Consider the following 15,386-nt stretch of genomic DNA (forward strand, 5'->3'; position numbering starts at 1 on the left):
TTTTTGTAGCGCAGCCTTTGCTAACACACGACTCAGCACAACCACTTTCGCAAAACGTGGACCATGCTCCACACGGCGGCGACGAGCAACAAGCGGCCGCAAGGCATGTCAATTCGGCAGTTTCTCAGCGAGGGGCTCTCGTTCATCCAGCACCTCGAGGCGCACCACTCGATCGAGGAGAACTACTTCTTCCCGCAGCTCGCACGCAAGATGCCCGAGTTCCGCGGCGGCAAGGCCGAGCTGCTGCGGCAGCACCGCGAGATCCACAAGGGCATGGAGGGCCTGCAGACGTACCTGCGCGCATGCCGGGCCGGCGAGGTGGAGCTGCAGATGAGCGTGCTGCTGGAGCAGCTCGACAGCTGGGGCGGTGTGCTGTGGACGCATCTGGATCAGGAGGTCAAGACGCTCGGCGCGGAGAATATGCGCAGGTACTGGACGCTTGCTGACATGAAGGGGTTCATGATATAAAAAGGGCATGGCGCTGGCGTTTCGCTGGAGCTGACGGGGCTCTTTTGCATGGACATGGCGTTGCGATTGGTATTCGGGGCAGCGAATTGAAGAGGATCGTGTTTGGTAGTTAGAAGTACAATTTCAATGACCTGGTATTGTCGTAAAAGTTGATTGCTCATTCTGAGAGGCTATCTGACACCAGCGAAGTGGTTCTTTGTCCTGCTGAGAAACCATGACCGTGTTCTAGAGCCAAACCCATCATGTCGCACCCGTCTATCATGTACGATAGTCTAACATCCTCAAGCTGTGTCCTTCCAGAGCTGCCTCATCTGGACAATGCCGGGCACACAGCCGATGGCCCAGACGACGGTGTCGTTGAGAATCCCGTCGGCCGTGCTCCAGTGCACCGTCAATGGCGCCCACGCCACGTTCCTGACGAAGCTCCTCTGCCACGCGGCCTTCCACTCCTTGTGCTCCGCGCTCGTCACGTCGCCGCTCTTGCGACGCTGCCTCTCGATGAGCAGCCGTCCAATCTCGAGCCCGACGTAGGCCGACCACGACCTCGTGCTCCAGCGCGCGGCCTTGACCTGCTGTGCCGGCGTCAGGCCGAAGACGCCCTTGCCGCTGAGGAAGTAGGCGTTCTCGAGCGACTGGAACAGCACGAGTGTGATGAACTGCGCCCAGGCAATCGTCTTGTCGAGCGTCTCGGCGCTCGTGTCGGGCTTGGCGCCCGTCTTCTCGTCGACGGTCTGGGGCTTCTTCTTCTCGAGAAGGGGCAGCACGAGGCGGCGGCCGGCAAAGTAGATGCCCAGCAGGCCCCAGGAGCGCAGGAAAACGCGGCTCTCGCTCAGCAGCAGGGACAGGGCGCGCAGCCTCGTGGCGAGGCGCAGGGCGAGGGTCGCGACCGGGGAGGCCTGGGGCGCGGCGGAGAGAAGCAAGGTCGTGCTCTCGGGGAGGGAAAAGGCGAGGGTGATGAGCTTGTGGGCGGAGCGGTGGAGCGCCGAGCGGCTGGCGGCGTCGAGGAGGTTTGAAGAGAGGCGGGCCGTGTAGCCGATGAAGAGGAGTACCGTGTCGATGCCCGAAGGGGTCTGCATGCAACGGTGGAGGTGGGCAATGAAGGCGTCAATGTTGGAGGGCGTCGCAGCGAGGATGGCGCTGAGGGGCAGCTTGGGGGGAGCTGGTGCCGGGGTCGGCGGGGCGATGGGCTCGCCAGAGGGCAGGTCTGTGATGGCGTTTGCTTCAGTCATGGTGATGGCGTGGTTAGTCTTGCTGCTCCAGGGCTGTCGGTATATTCGGGGAGAGCTGCAGTATCGAGGTAACGGGTTCGCGTCGAGGGCTCGGGAGTACGATGGCCTTGCTGAGGTTGCTGAGGTCGCTGACTGGGAGAGCTCTGTATTGCTGGGTATAGACGACGAATGACAATAAGATGAAGAGAGAGATGCGATATTCACCGGCAGCTGGCCATCGATACGACAATTCCACGGAAGAAGGCTAATGGCGGAGAGCAAAGACACGATCTCCAATGCTGGGGAGACGGGGTCGGCAGCGAATGCAGCGAGAGGAAGTGCCGCCATCTGCCTCTTCTGCCTCTTCCCCAACTTCCCCTTCCACCTGGCAGCTCGCACGAGGCGGCAGTCGGCCTTCGGCCCTGGAGGGGAGACCTCGGCAGAACGTAGCGTGGCTTGTAGGTACCTCGCTACCTCGCTAGCGATACCAAGCTGGCGACGAGGGCAGGTACTCAGGGGTGTCGGTCCCCCAGACCCCGGCGCCGCGGGGCGCTACGGTTGGCCCTTGGCGTCCCTTGCCCTGAGGTGGCTTGCCGACACCTCGGTCTCTGGGTACGTCTATCTGCCTGCGATCTGCCGCTCCGTACGTCGCGCTCGGATCAACAAATCAACTACCTAACTACCTACCTACCTATCTAGGTACCTGGAGCGTTTCATCTGTCTTGTTAATGCAAAATGCCGGAGACGTTGCCGACATGAAGCCAACGGCTACAATACGCTCATCTTCCCGGCACCCATCCTCACGAGGCGAGACCCCGCGCACCCATCTCAGATTCGACGTGTTCATATCCACGCGAATCCACAAAAACCTCCACTGCGCCAGGAGTGCCCTGACCCGGAACGCCGCTTGATCAGATAAAAACAGCGCATCCACATCTGAGCCCTCATCCGTTGTTCCTCTTGACAAGACTCCACAAGCCATATTTTGCCCTGTCCACTACTTATCCTCTTGCTGCCGCCTCCATCCGGCATCCAGCTTCACAGCATTCGGCGAGATGGCAGAGTGGTCTAATGCGATAGACTAGAAATCTATTCACTTCGGTGGCGCAGGTTCAAATCCTGCTCTCGTCGTTATCCTTTTGCTGTTTCGTGCTACTTCCCCTGCTTCTCGACTTTCCTGTCTTGCGGGATCCACAAGCTGTCTTTTTTTTTCAAACAATATTTTCCGCTCTGATTTTTTTCTTACTTCAGCAGTCAGACTTCGCTTCGTCCTCATCCACTCTGTCCCCCCTGCTGGTTCACCATAATCTTCCAGACCTAGCCTCTCATCATCAACGGGCGAGATGGCAGAGTGGTCTAATGCGATAGACTAGAAATCTATTCACTTCGGTGGCGCAGGTTCAAATCCTGCTCTCGTCGTACTTCTTTTGTCTTGTTTTGACAACCATCCTGTTGATGTCGGTTGTCATGAAGGATCGACCGGTTACGAGTGGTTGGCAACATAGTCGGGCCTCGGGATTCAACTCTGGCTCTGCTCAGCAGAGCCAAACGCTGCTTTTTGGACACGACCAATTTTCTCTCCTTCCTCTGCAGGGAAAAGGCTGTAGAGTAAATTGTGCGAATCGGTAGAGTGGCTAGTTCTCTAGGTCTTGATCCGGCATATCTATGGATCAGACTGTTTGGGCCAGTGAAGACCAGGCCAAGATGCTGTCTATTACGACGGCAGAACTGAGGGGGAAGTGAGCTGGCGTTTCCTCTCACAAACGTGAACACGGTCCGGGCATCTCAAGTGACATACTTGCATCTAGCCCTTGTGTAGCCATGCGAAAATTTGGTTGTCTTGTTACTCCATCAAATGGTCGTCAACACCGAGCAATGCGAATTGATCCCACCCAAGGCCGTGGGTGGATGCCTGTTGTCGACGTTCCAAATCTGATTGGCCACAAGGCAGCAGCATGGTCCGTGCAGCTCCCCGAACGCTCCCTTGTCATGCGTCATGCTGTGTCTAAACGTCTTTCTGGCTTACAAAAGTTAGGCTACATTGTGAATTCACGACGGCGATATTTTTCGTGACTGCGCTTTCTCGAACACAACAACAGGCAGGAAGTTGCTTCTGCCTGAGATGGGTGACAGAACACACAACTTCTTTCTGAACCTTGACATCCTATTCCCCAGGATCCTCGAGCTTGGAGACGGGGCATCATCGTTCTGACGTTTTCTCTGTCACTTATGGTTAATCCCAGCAAGGGAAGGTTCATCCAGATCACCCCCATGCACAACCTATACCGCGCAGGAGCAGTTTTACCCGAAGGGTCCCGTCTGAATTGACGCCATTCGCCATTCAATCTGCGCTCTCTCACTACTCTCATGGTTTCTTGAGCACACTTCCTTGGGTCTGACATCACACACATTTCAACTGCCATGGCTTCCGACGACACACTGGATGAGGAGGCTGCCCTCCGCAACCTCACCGCCGATGTTCGAGATCAAGAAGATATCGAGAGAGACATCGGCCTCCAGGCCAATGCAGCCATCAAGGAACAACAGGATAAGAATGACCAGGCCAAAATCGACAAGCTCGAGGCTAGCAAGACGAGACTTGAGGCCCAACGGCGGAAGGAACGTGAGAAGCTCGAAGCCAACCGCAACAATGTCTTCCAGTCACGCAATATCCAGAAGACCCTCGACAAGCTCGAGCTGGAGATCAGACAAATTGACGGTGACGTGGCTGATTTTAAGGCTCGTCTGGAGCGCCGCCAGGAAGAGGTGGCCGCCGCCGAACAGGAAGTTGCGCAGGGGAAGTCGCTGAAGCTGCCTAATGAGAGCCGCCGCGACTACTTGGTGCGGACCGGAAAGATCACGCCATTTGCCTCCATTGGCGGCCCTCGCCCTGAAGGGTTCGAAGGCGACTTTGCCGACACGCTGCTGGAAGCCGAGGACGAGGCCAAGGAAGAGGCTTTGGCAGCCAACGACAAAGAGCCCACCTCGCACCAGATTCTGCGTCGCCCGGGGTTTGCGGATGCCGCACCCGCACCTGCCGCCGTGGAAACAGAATTCAGTTTACGTCCCCGGAAGAAGAGGAAGGTCAAGCAAGCTGATTCTGACGATGATTTTGACCCTACCTCGGCTGACGCATCGAATGCGCCGTCGCCAGAATCCGCTGCAGCCTACACATCAGAGGATGATACCAGTTCGCGCAACCTCAAGCGAACGACCAAGGCTAGAGGCAAGAAGACTGCAGCCACAACGGACAAGGTTGATTTGAGCAGTATTGACGATGGAAACGAGCGTTCGTACCAAGAGCGTCTAGCAGACTGGACCGAGAGACGGAGCGAAGCTCGGAAACAGCGACGATCAGAAGCTGGGGATACGTCAGTGGAACCCAGCGGCCCGGAATGGTCCAAGCCTTCGCCAGATGAGGAGGACTATGTGATCAATGATGATCTCAGGCTTCCCGGCGACATACATCCCTCTCTCTTTTCATATCAAAAGACTGGTGTTCAGTGGTTGGCCGAATTGTATTCGCAAAACGTCGGGGGTATCGTCGGGGACGAGATGGGACTTGGCAAGACAGGTAAACCGATTCTGAAGTCTTGAGTCGACCCATGCTGACAAGTCAAAAAGTACAAGCCATTGCCTTCATTGCGGCCTTACATTACAGCAAGAAGCTTACCAAACCCGTCATCATTGTTGCACCCGCCACAGTCTTGCGTCAATGGGTGAATGAATTCCACCGCTGGTGGCCGGCTCTACGTGTTTCCATCCTCCACTCTTCAGGAAGCGGCATGATAAACCTGCGTGAGGATGACACAGACGAGGAGACACACAGCGGGAGGCGTGATAAGTCTGTCCGCAAAATTGTTGACAGAGTGGTCAAGCATGGACACGTGCTAGTGACTACCTACAACGGTCTCCAGACATACCAAGACGAGCTGCTCCACGTGGAGTGGGATTATGCAGTGCTCGATGAAGGCCACAAGATCCGTAATCCCAACGCCGAGATCACAGTTCTGTGCAAGGAGCTGCGGACTCCCAACCGAATCATCCTCTCGGGCACCCCTGTACAAAATAATCTTTCGGAACTCTGGTCGCTTTTCGATTTCATCTACCCTATGCGACTGGGCACTCTGGTTACGTTCCGTACCCAGTTTGAGGTGCCCATCAAGCAGGGCGGTTATGCTGGTGCTACGAATCTGCAAATCCTGACAGCTGAAAAATGTGCCGAGACTCTCAAAGAAGCCATCAGCCAATACCTCCTGCAGCGGCTCAAAATTGACGTCGCCGCCGACCTTCCCTCCAAGACAGAACGGGTCCTGTTCTGCAAGATGACAGATAGGCAGCTCGAAGCTTACAAACAGTTTTTGAATTCTGATGCGGTTAACCAGATTCTAAGCGCCCGACGGAAATCCCTTTATGGTATTGATATTCTGCGCAAAATCTGCAATCACCCTGACCTTATTGACCCTCACCTCCAAAACAAGGCAGGCTACGATTGGGGAGACCCTGAGAAATCAGGAAAGATGTTAGTTGTGCGGAATCTCCTCCAAATCTGGAAAAAGCTTGGCCACAAGACACTGCTCTTCTCACAGAGCAAAATGATGCTCAATGTCATCGAGAAATTCCTGGGTGGTCTTGAGACAGTCAAGTACGTTCGCATGGACGGCGAAACCTCCATCGAGAAGAGACAGAGTCTCATTGATCGGTTCAACACGGATCCCGAGATTGACATCTTCCTCCTGACAACCCGTACTGGTGGTCTTGGAGTCAATCTGACGGGTGCAAACCGAATCATCATCTTTGATCCTGATTGGAACCCTTCGACAGACATGCAGGCTCGTGAGAGAGCATGGCGCCTTGGACAGACTCGCTCTGTTGAAATCTACCGTCTCATGACTGCTGGCACTATTGAGGAGAAGATCTATCATCGCCAAATCTTCAAGCAATTCATGACAAACAAGGTGTTGAAAGACCCTAAGCAGCGAGCTGCTTTCGATCTATCGGATCTTTACGACCTCTTCACATTCGGCAACTCCCAAGACAGCAAGGGTAATATCGACCGGAGCAGTATTCTCAAAGATGCCCAAGTCAAATTCGACGGAACCACACCTCCCAAAGAGAATGCTCCTGCCAGTCTAGTACCAATCTCATCCGTGAGCAGCGAAAGCAAACCCCAGACTGGCAGCGAGGAAACGCGTGAAGTTCAGAATATCGATGGCGTCCAGGGCATGGAAGAGACAAACAACCCAGAAGAGATGGAGGACGAGAAGCGCATGGTAGAAGGCATCTTTGCTCGCAATGTCGAGAGCGCTTATGAACACGACAAGGTCATGAATGGCAAGAAGACAGTGCAGGCTGATCGCGGAATGATCACGCAAGAGGCAAATGCCGTCGCAGCCACAGCCGCAGCTAGTTTACGCCGAGCGCATGTCCAGGCGCGCACCATTACCCCGGGAACAGTTACTTGGACCGGCGAAGTTGGCGAAGCAGGACGTCCTGGTGCACACAACCGCCGTCGCGGCGCAGCACCGAGCAGTGCTGGCATCATGAGTGGTCTTGCTGCCCGGCAAGGCATGGGCGCATCGCCGTCTCCTGTTGGACAGAAAGTGCAAGCCGTAGATTTTGGGCCCAAAATCATTGAGTTCATCAAGCGGCACAGTGGCACGGTACCTACGAAGTCGATAGTAGATCACTTCAACCACGAGGTAAAGGGCAAGGCGCAGGTGAAGGAGCAATTTATGGAGGCCTTGGAGAGGGTCGCTAAGATCAACAAGTCCGGAGGCGCTGGTCGCAGCACATGGTCTCTGCGGCCGGCTTACAAATGAGCGGGCCAGGCGTTGAGCTGAGACGATGAGTGATGGGTAGGACGTCACGGCAGGAGCTTCGTAGCAGTCCTAAGATATCCCGGTCAGGTAGAGACCATAACACCTTCTGCTTATTTGAATGGACCTCAAAAAACCAGTTGAAACTACAGGCTAAACTCGTTCGAATAACACTTTCACCGAGAGAGTGGGCGACAAGGCACAGGTGTGATGTATCAGGAGCTGCTCTTCAGTTCAGGGCCATACGGCGCATTTCTATTCTGTCTACTTTTCAGCTACAGCCGGCCGAAAAGACGCGACAAAAGCGCGTAGAACATGGAGACCAGGCAAAAAGTGCCGTTCCCCTCGTTTTTGACGATGCCACCCAAGAGACCAATCCGCAGAGCACACTCCTGACCATTGCCGTCCCCACTCGACGACTCTGATGCCAGACACCATTTTTTGATTGTGTCTGTCGCTCAGAGACGACGACCACGGCGACCACCCTTGCGACGGGTAGAGTCGGAGGGGGTGGGGGTGACGTCCTCAATGCGGCCAATCTTCATGCCGGAACGGGCGAGGGCGCGGAGGGCAGACTGGGCACCGGGGCCGGGGGTCTTGGTGCCGTTACCTGAAAGCTGCGTGAGCAAATGCATCTTTAAAGATGGAGCGGATACCTGGACTTACCGCCGGTGGCGCGGATCTTGATGTGGAGGGCGGTGATGCCGAGCTCCTTGCAGCGGACAGCGACGTCCTGAGCGGCCAACATGGCGGCGTAGGGGGAGGACTCGTCACGATCGGCCTTAACCTTCATGCCACCAGTGACACGGCAGATGGTCTCACGGCCACTGGAATCACCCAGGTTAGCCTCTCAACCGTGACATGCGTGATAGGGTATGTTTTCTTCAGCAGCAACCGCCCAAGCTGGTCGCTTTCGCGGGGTACAGCATTGGCGCGGCGCTGCAATCAGGGGGAGACGAACGTGAGATCGGTGACGTGGACGAAGGTGTCGTTGAAGGAGGCGAAGATGCGGGCAACGCCGAAGACGAGCTCGCCTGGAGAAGATGTGGTATTAGCATCGTGAAAAGTTTCCCAAGGCGGGGGAGCTGCGACAAGGCGGCTCTTGCACGGCGCAGACGTGAAAGCTTACCATCGCGAACCTGAGGTCCGAGGGAGATGTTCTCCTGGGGAGCGCGGGGAGCCTTGGACTTGGGGGCCATCTTGTCGTTCTGGTGACTCTGTCAAAGAGGGATGAGGTCGTCGTTTGTGAGGGTTGGCGATGGGCTGTTTCGAGGTTTCGCTGGTAGGGTAGAACAGAGAGTCAGAGCACTGACCGCCAGTCCGAAAATGGGGCTTCAACCCTACCTGCCAAAAACCACCCACCCACCAATTCGTTCGCCGCACCACCTAAGCGATTTTTTTTCTGCAGGAAAAAGGCTCCACTCTTTCCCTTGACCGCCCTAGGGCCCCCATCCACATCGCTTCACTTTTCTTGACGCCTTTTCTTCTCCTCTTGTTCGTCCCTCTCCATCCCGACTCCGACCATCGACAATCACCCTCGACACCCTCGACCGACAATCGCAATGGCTGGCTCGTATGTCTACCGCTCCCCATGATTTTCCCTACGACGCCTGGATGGCGATGAATGCAGATTGTCGTGGTCTTCTCAACTGGATTCCCAGTTTCACCATGTGGTGAGACTCGGCTCTCCCAGCTCGATTCTTCTCGAGCATCTCCCTCCTTCTTGCAGGTTTGGAACACAGCCTGCGGATTGAGAGACGATGTCTCGGGGTGTTGGGGATGAAAAGAAATCTTCTCCTCTAAATACATTGCTGTTTGGTGACTGCCCATGACGCCGAAAGGCTCTTCGAGCAGTCACATTCCAAGCATGCACACCTCCTCAGCTTGAACCTGAGATGTTGTCGGATAAGCGTCGGCTTGACAAGACTCCCTCCTTACCGGAGACGAGTCTTGTTAATTAAGGGCTTACCGATCAAATACATCAACTCGAGTTAGCCAAGGCGAGAATGTCGCGCACTGCTGCAATTCTCGCACCGGCGCTCTGCTCCATACTACGGTATGCCGGACTACGTACTAATCTCGTCCTCTAGTTCCGTCCCCACCAAGGAGCAGATCCTGGTCCCTGAGACCCTTCTTAAGAAGCGCAAGTCGCAAGAGAAGGCTCGTGCCGAGCGCAACGCCGCCAACGACCAGAAGAAGACCGTGAGTTTGCCCTGGTCCCAGCTCCCCTCTGGATTTTCATGATGCATAAAATACCCCAATCGACTAGACACTTGGTGTCGCTGCTGTTGTTTAAAATTACATCTTCTTTCGGGTCTGATATTTACCGGACACTGTCACATTTGCCTACTCTCACTTCTGGAGAAGCTCATGGACTAACAATATCAATCAGAACAACAAGGAGAAGCGTGAGGTCATCTTCAAGCGTGCCGAGAAGTACGTCCAGGAGTACCGCGAGCAAGAGCGCGAGAAGGTCCGCCTTTCTCGCGTCGCCCGCGAGAGCGACTCTGCCTACGTACCTGCCGAGGCCAACCTGATCTTCCTTATCCGTATCAAGGGTATCAACAAGATCGCCCCCAAGCCCCGCAAGATCCTCCAGCTCCTGCGTCTCCTCCAGATCAACAACGGTGTCTTCATCCGCGTCACCAAGGCCACCACTGAGATGATCAAGGTCATCGAGCCCTGGGTCGCTTACGGTTACCCCAACCTGAAGTCCATCAAGGAGCTCATCTACAAGCGTGGATACGGCAAGGTCAACAAGCAGCGCATTGCCCTCACCGACAACTCCATCATTGAGGAGAACCTCGGCAAGTACGGCATCATCTGCATGGAGGATCTCATCCACGAGATCTACACCGTCGGCCCCAACTTCAAGCAGGCCGCCAACTTCCTGTGGCCCTTCAAGCTCTCCAACCCCACTGGTGGCTTCCGCCCCCGCAAGTTCAAGCACTTCATCGAGGGTGGTGACCTTGGCAACCGCGAGGAGAAGATCAACGCCCTCATCCGCCAGATGAACTAAGCGTTGGTCCCTTCACTGTGGACTGGGTTTGGGTCGTCTCTGTTGATAGGTTGAGAAAAATACCAAGGGCTTTATGATTCATGGTCGCACGGCGTTACGATCACAAAAGGGGATTTGTGAAATTGAGCTTTTTCAGACTTCATTACCGGGTCCACCCTCTTGTGCGTGCTGTTTGGTAGTCTCGATCAATCCGAAGTGACTCCTCATCCAATATGTTTGTTACCGCCATGATATTTGTTGATACAACTACAATACTGCTACATTTTGATATCAAAGCTCGTGCCGCATCCGCAGCTGCTTGTCGCCAGGGGGTTGTCCGCAATTTTGAATTGCGACCCAATCAGCTCCATCGTAAAGTCGACCTTGCTGCCCTTGAGCAGGTCGAGTGATGGCTGGTCGAGCACAATCTTGGGCGCTCCCGGCGTCGGTGACGTTGCTGTGTATTCCTCCCCCTCAGCGTACTCAAAAATACTGTCGTCCTCGCCCACTGCCGCCGACACATGTCCGTCGCTCCCCTCTGCTGGCGGGAGGGTGACCAAGCTCATGAGGTATTGGAAGCCGTGGCAGCCACCACTCTCAACCTGGATGCGTAGCGCGAGGTCCGGGTTCTTATCCTTCTGCATGATTTGGGACAGGCGCTGTTGTAGTCTGTCAGCACACGGATGCAGTTAGGTGGCATACATGAGGTCAAGTAGGTACCTTGCCAGCACGATCGGTGATTTCGAGGCGCATCTCCTTTCCGTCCTCGTCCACCTGAAGGTTATGGACGCAGGCCGTAGCTTGTCGTGCGGGGAGGTGCGAAAAAGCTCTCCTCTGCCCGATATTCTTCAGAAGACGGGCTCGAGAGTTTGTCATTGTATGTGTTGCTGCTGCATGTTTGTCACACCATGCGCGGTGTGTCGTGGTGCTGTACGCAGCCTCGAGGCGAGCGGTCTGTCGACTCCATCGTGGAGCTAGGATGTCGAGTACGGGTGTGGCGGTGGAAGTCAACGTGCGTCTGGCGAGCTGGACAAACAGTCCTGCACTCGATGCTGGTTTCGCGCACCGGAGAGAGGCCATATTGATACAATGCGGTGGAGCGGCCAGGTCAACGTGGGTTTGGTTGTAACGAAGGCATCTGACAAATTCTACCCACCGAGGATGTGATGTAAAGAGTCCGGCTGATGGTGGCGGCTCGGATCGGTTCGGCCGGTGCAGGATGACTCAGCCGTTGCTGATCTGTAGGGCCAATCATCTAAAAGGCATTTCAACCTCTCTAGCACAGTCTCGACCCTCACAGGAAGGCCATCTCTCCATTTGAATCAAGTGAAGCAAATCGTACCGATGTTGTGACGAGCGTGTTGACCCCTTTTCCACACAGTTCTCTATGCAAGACGGCATCGCCGGTCACAGGCGATCAGGCAGGTGAGCTGAGGACGGGGGTTTTTCACGCCAGTGGCTTGATACCGTCTTGAACATAACTGGTTGAACCGCAAGCCGCGAGCCAATGATGCCCGGCACTGGCCTGTCAGCCTAGGTGATTCGAACTGTCGGTGTCAAAAACAGGACGGCATAGCCTGGTCACCCCCCGAGGCGTAATCGTTGAGCCTTAGTATGTCGTAATCGAAACTTGGGGGCCGCGGATCTGACGCCCCTCATCGGACTCGGAAGTGTTTAAACTGACTGCACGTCGGTACATAAGGCTGACGTCCCTCTCGCACCTCCAGTAGGTGACAGAGAAAGGTTGTGTTTCCCTACCCAAATGTCGCTTCATGTCTGCCGACATGCACATACCACCTGACCCAGGTTCGTCGGCGTCGCCTCCAGCAGGGGTTGGCGAATCCAACTCCCTGCCGGTTTCTCTCGACCACCCTGCCGAAGAGCATCATGTCCCCGGTCCAACGAAGCCCTCCCAGCCAGTCGCCACTTTGCCGCCACCCTACACTGCTGCGGACGTGCCATCACAGACGACGGGAGCAGTCGCCGGTTCATCTGACCAGGTCTCATCGCAACCGCAGAATGCTCCTACCAAGAACCAAACCGCCTTTCTCGCCCAAGTAGGAAAATGGTTTGAAGCCCACAAACTTGCAGCCAGTTGCATCGCACTCTTCGTTGCTTTCGCCGGGTTGCTGGTTGCCATCATCTCCGTGTTCCCTAGCTTCAAAAGCCAGTATCTGTCTGAAGAGGCACTTGAGCTCTCCCGCTGGACAGCTTTCAAGGATTATATCCAGGTGTGCAGTGAACTTGTGGTACGTTTTCTTCTTCAAGAGAAGCGGGGAGCCTGGGACTGTGCGATGTCTGATATGCCGGCTGTACAGGAAGCTGGGACAGCAACTCCAGAGTGCGAAAAGGCTGCGCATGCTTTACTCCCGCCGCCGCCGCAGATGAACGAGCGCAGCCTCGGGCCCTACGAACGCCTCCGACGCCGGTTCAACAGACCCCCGCTTGTCATGTGGGCCGATTATGATGCATACTCGATGTTTCCGATGAGCAGCAGCAACCCGCAACCTGGCCACTCGGTCTCTGTTGTGCTCACCTTTGCTGGGGCAGTATGCTATTTCCTGATTGTCTATAAGATCATACATCTCATGATCAGGCTTCGTCGTCTCAGACAGGGCAAGTATTACGAAAAGTGCTCCAACACCGACCCACGCAGTATCCATGCCAATCCGGGCTATGGACCAGTGCGGTCGGAACAAGCCGGGTTACGCACAGGGTATTCCTACCGCACTGCCACGCGCTTGTTCAGGAGAAGCTATCATCCGGAGCTGGCGTGAAGAGGACAGACAAGCCGTGTCTGCGTTTCCCTGGGATATGGTGAATGAGCTAAAAGTGTTAGGTTCTGCTTGAGAATAAACAGGACAGGGTGGAAATTCCAGAAATGATACCGCGTGTTATGCTTAGTATGGTACTCTTGTGTTGCGTAAATGTGTAGCACGTCAGGAGCTTGTCGATGCTCGATATCACTCTGTATCGTCCGTGCTGGTTCACTGGGTACTGCAAAGCAAGCCTCCATAACTGCGAAACCTCGAGTCAATTCAGATGGAGCAGCTCTTAAGGTAAATGTGAAGCCCCAAGTCATCAACGGACATTCAAGTTTCGCCAACCTTTATAGCCCGGCACAGGGTAGGTTGGTACCTAGGATTACCTTTTCACAGGACTGCAAGCCACTGAGCCAGGGCTCTACAGAGGCAAGTACAATGGCGCTCACATACCAATCTCCAAACTGTGAAGGGGAAGGGAGTACCGATGGATCGGAGTTACCCATAGAGGAATGTACTTCTAGGTGAGAATGCTGCTCTCACAAAGAGAAAGAGGGGAGTTCTCGCTGGGATTCTCAATACCCAGGCACTTCAAGTTACCAATGACCTCAAAATCCCCTCAACCTAACCTGATATCCAACGTCAAAACCGTCACCCCGATACTCCCTATCGATATTTTTGCTGGTTCGATTGACCTCCACTGGGCGACACTTGGGAGACGTCCAAGTTCGAAGTCAAGCGACCTGGCTCTGGCCAGTCCAGTTATTCAAACAAACACAAATCGACCCATCTGAGGCGTAGTCTAGGATGTCTTATGAAATGCGCGAACTTCAGCAGAAGAAATCCGAGATTATGCTTCTCGCATCCACTCTCTTCATTCTAGTCAGTATACTAGGCATCGTTCTGTATTATGGCGCCGGAATACGGGCCGATCGGGAGCGGACGGCATCGGAACATCGCGAATCGCTCCGTAATAGCATGCGCTGGCAACAAGATGATGACTCCGAATCCGATAACGTCGCAGACAGCGAGAGTTTTGTAGACAGCGTCCGCCGTCGGAGCGTCTCCCTGATCAGCGGCGTACAGAGAGAGATTGGCGCTTTTGAAAGAAGAATGTCGACCAGCTCCACGAGCAGCATCCAAAGCTCACTCTTGTAGAACATAGGGGATGCTTGTTCTCAAGGATTCCGCCGGCTGAGCAGCGACCTTTCTGCATTACTCAGCCCCGCTTCCGACCGGCACAATGATGTTGAGCTTCTGCTTGACAAACCCGAGAGCATCGAAGCAAGTGCTCGTGAGATGGAAGGCCTGCCGGGCCCGCGACGAAGATCGAGTCGGGTCGTATTTCTGGATGTTTGGGCCGACGGTGGGACACACGGGCGGTGATCGCCTTCCGTGTATGAGATGAGCAGCGTACAGAACTCACGAAAGCTTCACGACGGCTCAGGAAGACGGACTGGTGTACATAGTGAATCTATTCCACTTCTCTCCACCCTCCCTAACCTATGCTCATTCTGCCTTTCGTTCGGTCTATCCCGGCCGATATAAAAGTGCCCGAAAGTCGTAGCTCCACCGCGCGCATGTTTGCTACCGGTCGTATCGCTTTTGTACAAGGCGCTGTTCCACGTCGTTGGTGGTCTCGTGCTCTTCCCCTGGTCGTCTGGTCTGTTGCTTATGCCTGCTTCTTCAGGTCCCTCGCCGCCTGTCGCAGATTGAAGTTGCACTCCTCGTACGCCCGGCCGGCTCCGAAGCCAGCGCCAACAAAGGCGGGCCACGCCCTCCGCTTGAAGAGGAGGACTGAGAAGACGACGCCGAAGCCGAGTCCAAGAGACGACTTGACGAGGAGGTTGGACAGGCAGCGGTCCCACTGTTTTGTGTTAGCTGTTGACGCGCCAAGTTTGCGATGGATCGAGCGCTCTCGGGAAGCTGTCGTACCTTCTCGTTGAGAAGTGCCTCACTGACGGGTCGCGCGACGGCGCTCGGAGGAGGACGGATGGCGGTGTCAGACATGATTGCGGAGCTGCAGATTCATCAGTCGGTGTCAATTGACGTGTGTTGATGGCGAGGCGTTGCGACGTACACGTGTGACACGATTGAGCAATTGGTGGTGCGGTTGGGATCGCGAACTACT

At 55.1% G+C, this 15,386-nt stretch overlaps 8 protein-coding genes and 2 non-coding genes across 10 annotated transcripts; 6 read left to right on the top strand and 4 right to left on the bottom strand.

Annotated features, from left to right (window-relative positions):
- Nucleotides 1-63: 63 nt before the first annotated feature.
- On the top strand, nt 64-468 carry D7B24_000788 (uncharacterized protein; the record flags this gene model as incomplete). The annotated part of the gene is made up of 1 exon (XM_028635038.1): nt 64-468. One exon carries the CDS (start codon nt 64-66, stop codon nt 466-468), a length of 405 nt encoding a protein of 134 aa, XP_028492351.1.
- A 281-nt stretch (nt 469-749) lies between these two features.
- Nucleotides 750-1,697, bottom strand: D7B24_000789 (uncharacterized protein; the record flags this gene model as incomplete). The annotated part of the gene is made up of 1 exon (XM_028635039.1): nt 750-1,697. The coding sequence occupies one exon, from the start codon at nt 1,695-1,697 to the stop codon at nt 750-752; it is 948 nt and encodes a 315-aa protein (XP_028492352.1).
- A 1,028-nt stretch (nt 1,698-2,725) lies between these two features.
- D7B24_000790 lies at nt 2,726-2,807 on the top strand. Its single transcript has one exon. It is a non-coding gene; the product is annotated as a tRNA-Ser (tRNA).
- A 206-nt stretch (nt 2,808-3,013) lies between these two features.
- On the top strand, nt 3,014-3,095 carry D7B24_000791. Its single transcript has one exon. It is a non-coding gene; the product is annotated as a tRNA-Ser (tRNA).
- A 1,002-nt stretch (nt 3,096-4,097) lies between these two features.
- Nucleotides 4,098-7,498, top strand: D7B24_000792 (uncharacterized protein; the record flags this gene model as incomplete). Its single annotated transcript, XM_028635040.1, has 2 exons — nt 4,098-5,250; nt 5,301-7,498. The coding sequence occupies 2 exons, from the start codon at nt 4,098-4,100 to the stop codon at nt 7,496-7,498; spliced, it is 3,351 nt and encodes a 1,116-aa protein (XP_028492353.1).
- A 455-nt stretch (nt 7,499-7,953) lies between these two features.
- RPS14 (ribosomal protein S14, S11) lies at nt 7,954-8,694 on the bottom strand (the record flags this gene model as incomplete). The annotated part of the gene is made up of 4 exons (XM_028635041.1): nt 7,954-8,105; nt 8,162-8,322; nt 8,457-8,529; nt 8,625-8,694. The coding sequence occupies 4 exons, from the start codon at nt 8,692-8,694 to the stop codon at nt 7,954-7,956; spliced, it is 456 nt and encodes a 151-aa protein (XP_028492354.1).
- Nucleotides 8,695-9,501: 807 nt separating this feature from the next.
- Nucleotides 9,502-10,514, top strand: RPL7 (60S ribosomal protein L7; the record flags this gene model as incomplete). Its single annotated transcript, XM_028635042.1, has 3 exons — nt 9,502-9,551; nt 9,586-9,697; nt 9,888-10,514. The coding sequence occupies 3 exons, from the start codon at nt 9,502-9,504 to the stop codon at nt 10,512-10,514; spliced, it is 789 nt and encodes a 262-aa protein (XP_028492355.1).
- Nucleotides 10,515-10,771: 257 nt separating this feature from the next.
- ISA2 ([4Fe-4S] proteins maturation) lies at nt 10,772-11,573 on the bottom strand (the record flags this gene model as incomplete). The annotated part of the gene is made up of 2 exons (XM_028635043.1): nt 10,772-11,152; nt 11,214-11,573. The coding sequence occupies 2 exons, from the start codon at nt 11,571-11,573 to the stop codon at nt 10,772-10,774; spliced, it is 741 nt and encodes a 246-aa protein (XP_028492356.1).
- A 692-nt stretch (nt 11,574-12,265) lies between these two features.
- On the top strand, nt 12,266-13,270 carry D7B24_000796 (uncharacterized protein; the record flags this gene model as incomplete). The annotated part of the gene is made up of 2 exons (XM_028635044.1): nt 12,266-12,742; nt 12,812-13,270. The coding sequence occupies 2 exons, from the start codon at nt 12,266-12,268 to the stop codon at nt 13,268-13,270; spliced, it is 936 nt and encodes a 311-aa protein (XP_028492357.1).
- A 1,657-nt stretch (nt 13,271-14,927) lies between these two features.
- Nucleotides 14,928-15,265, bottom strand: MIC10 (Mitochondrial inner membrane organizing system component; the record flags this gene model as incomplete). Its single annotated transcript, XM_028635045.1, has 2 exons — nt 14,928-15,122; nt 15,191-15,265. 2 exons carry the CDS (start codon nt 15,263-15,265, stop codon nt 14,928-14,930), a joined length of 270 nt encoding a protein of 89 aa, XP_028492358.1.
- Nucleotides 15,266-15,386: the final 121 nt, after the last annotated feature.

Source organism: Verticillium nonalfalfae (genome assembly GCF_003724135.2).
Source record: "Verticillium nonalfalfae strain VnAa140/NRRL 66861 chromosome Unknown scaffold_112, whole genome shotgun sequence".
Lineage (NCBI taxonomy): Eukaryota > Fungi > Ascomycota > Sordariomycetes > Glomerellales > Plectosphaerellaceae > Verticillium > Verticillium nonalfalfae.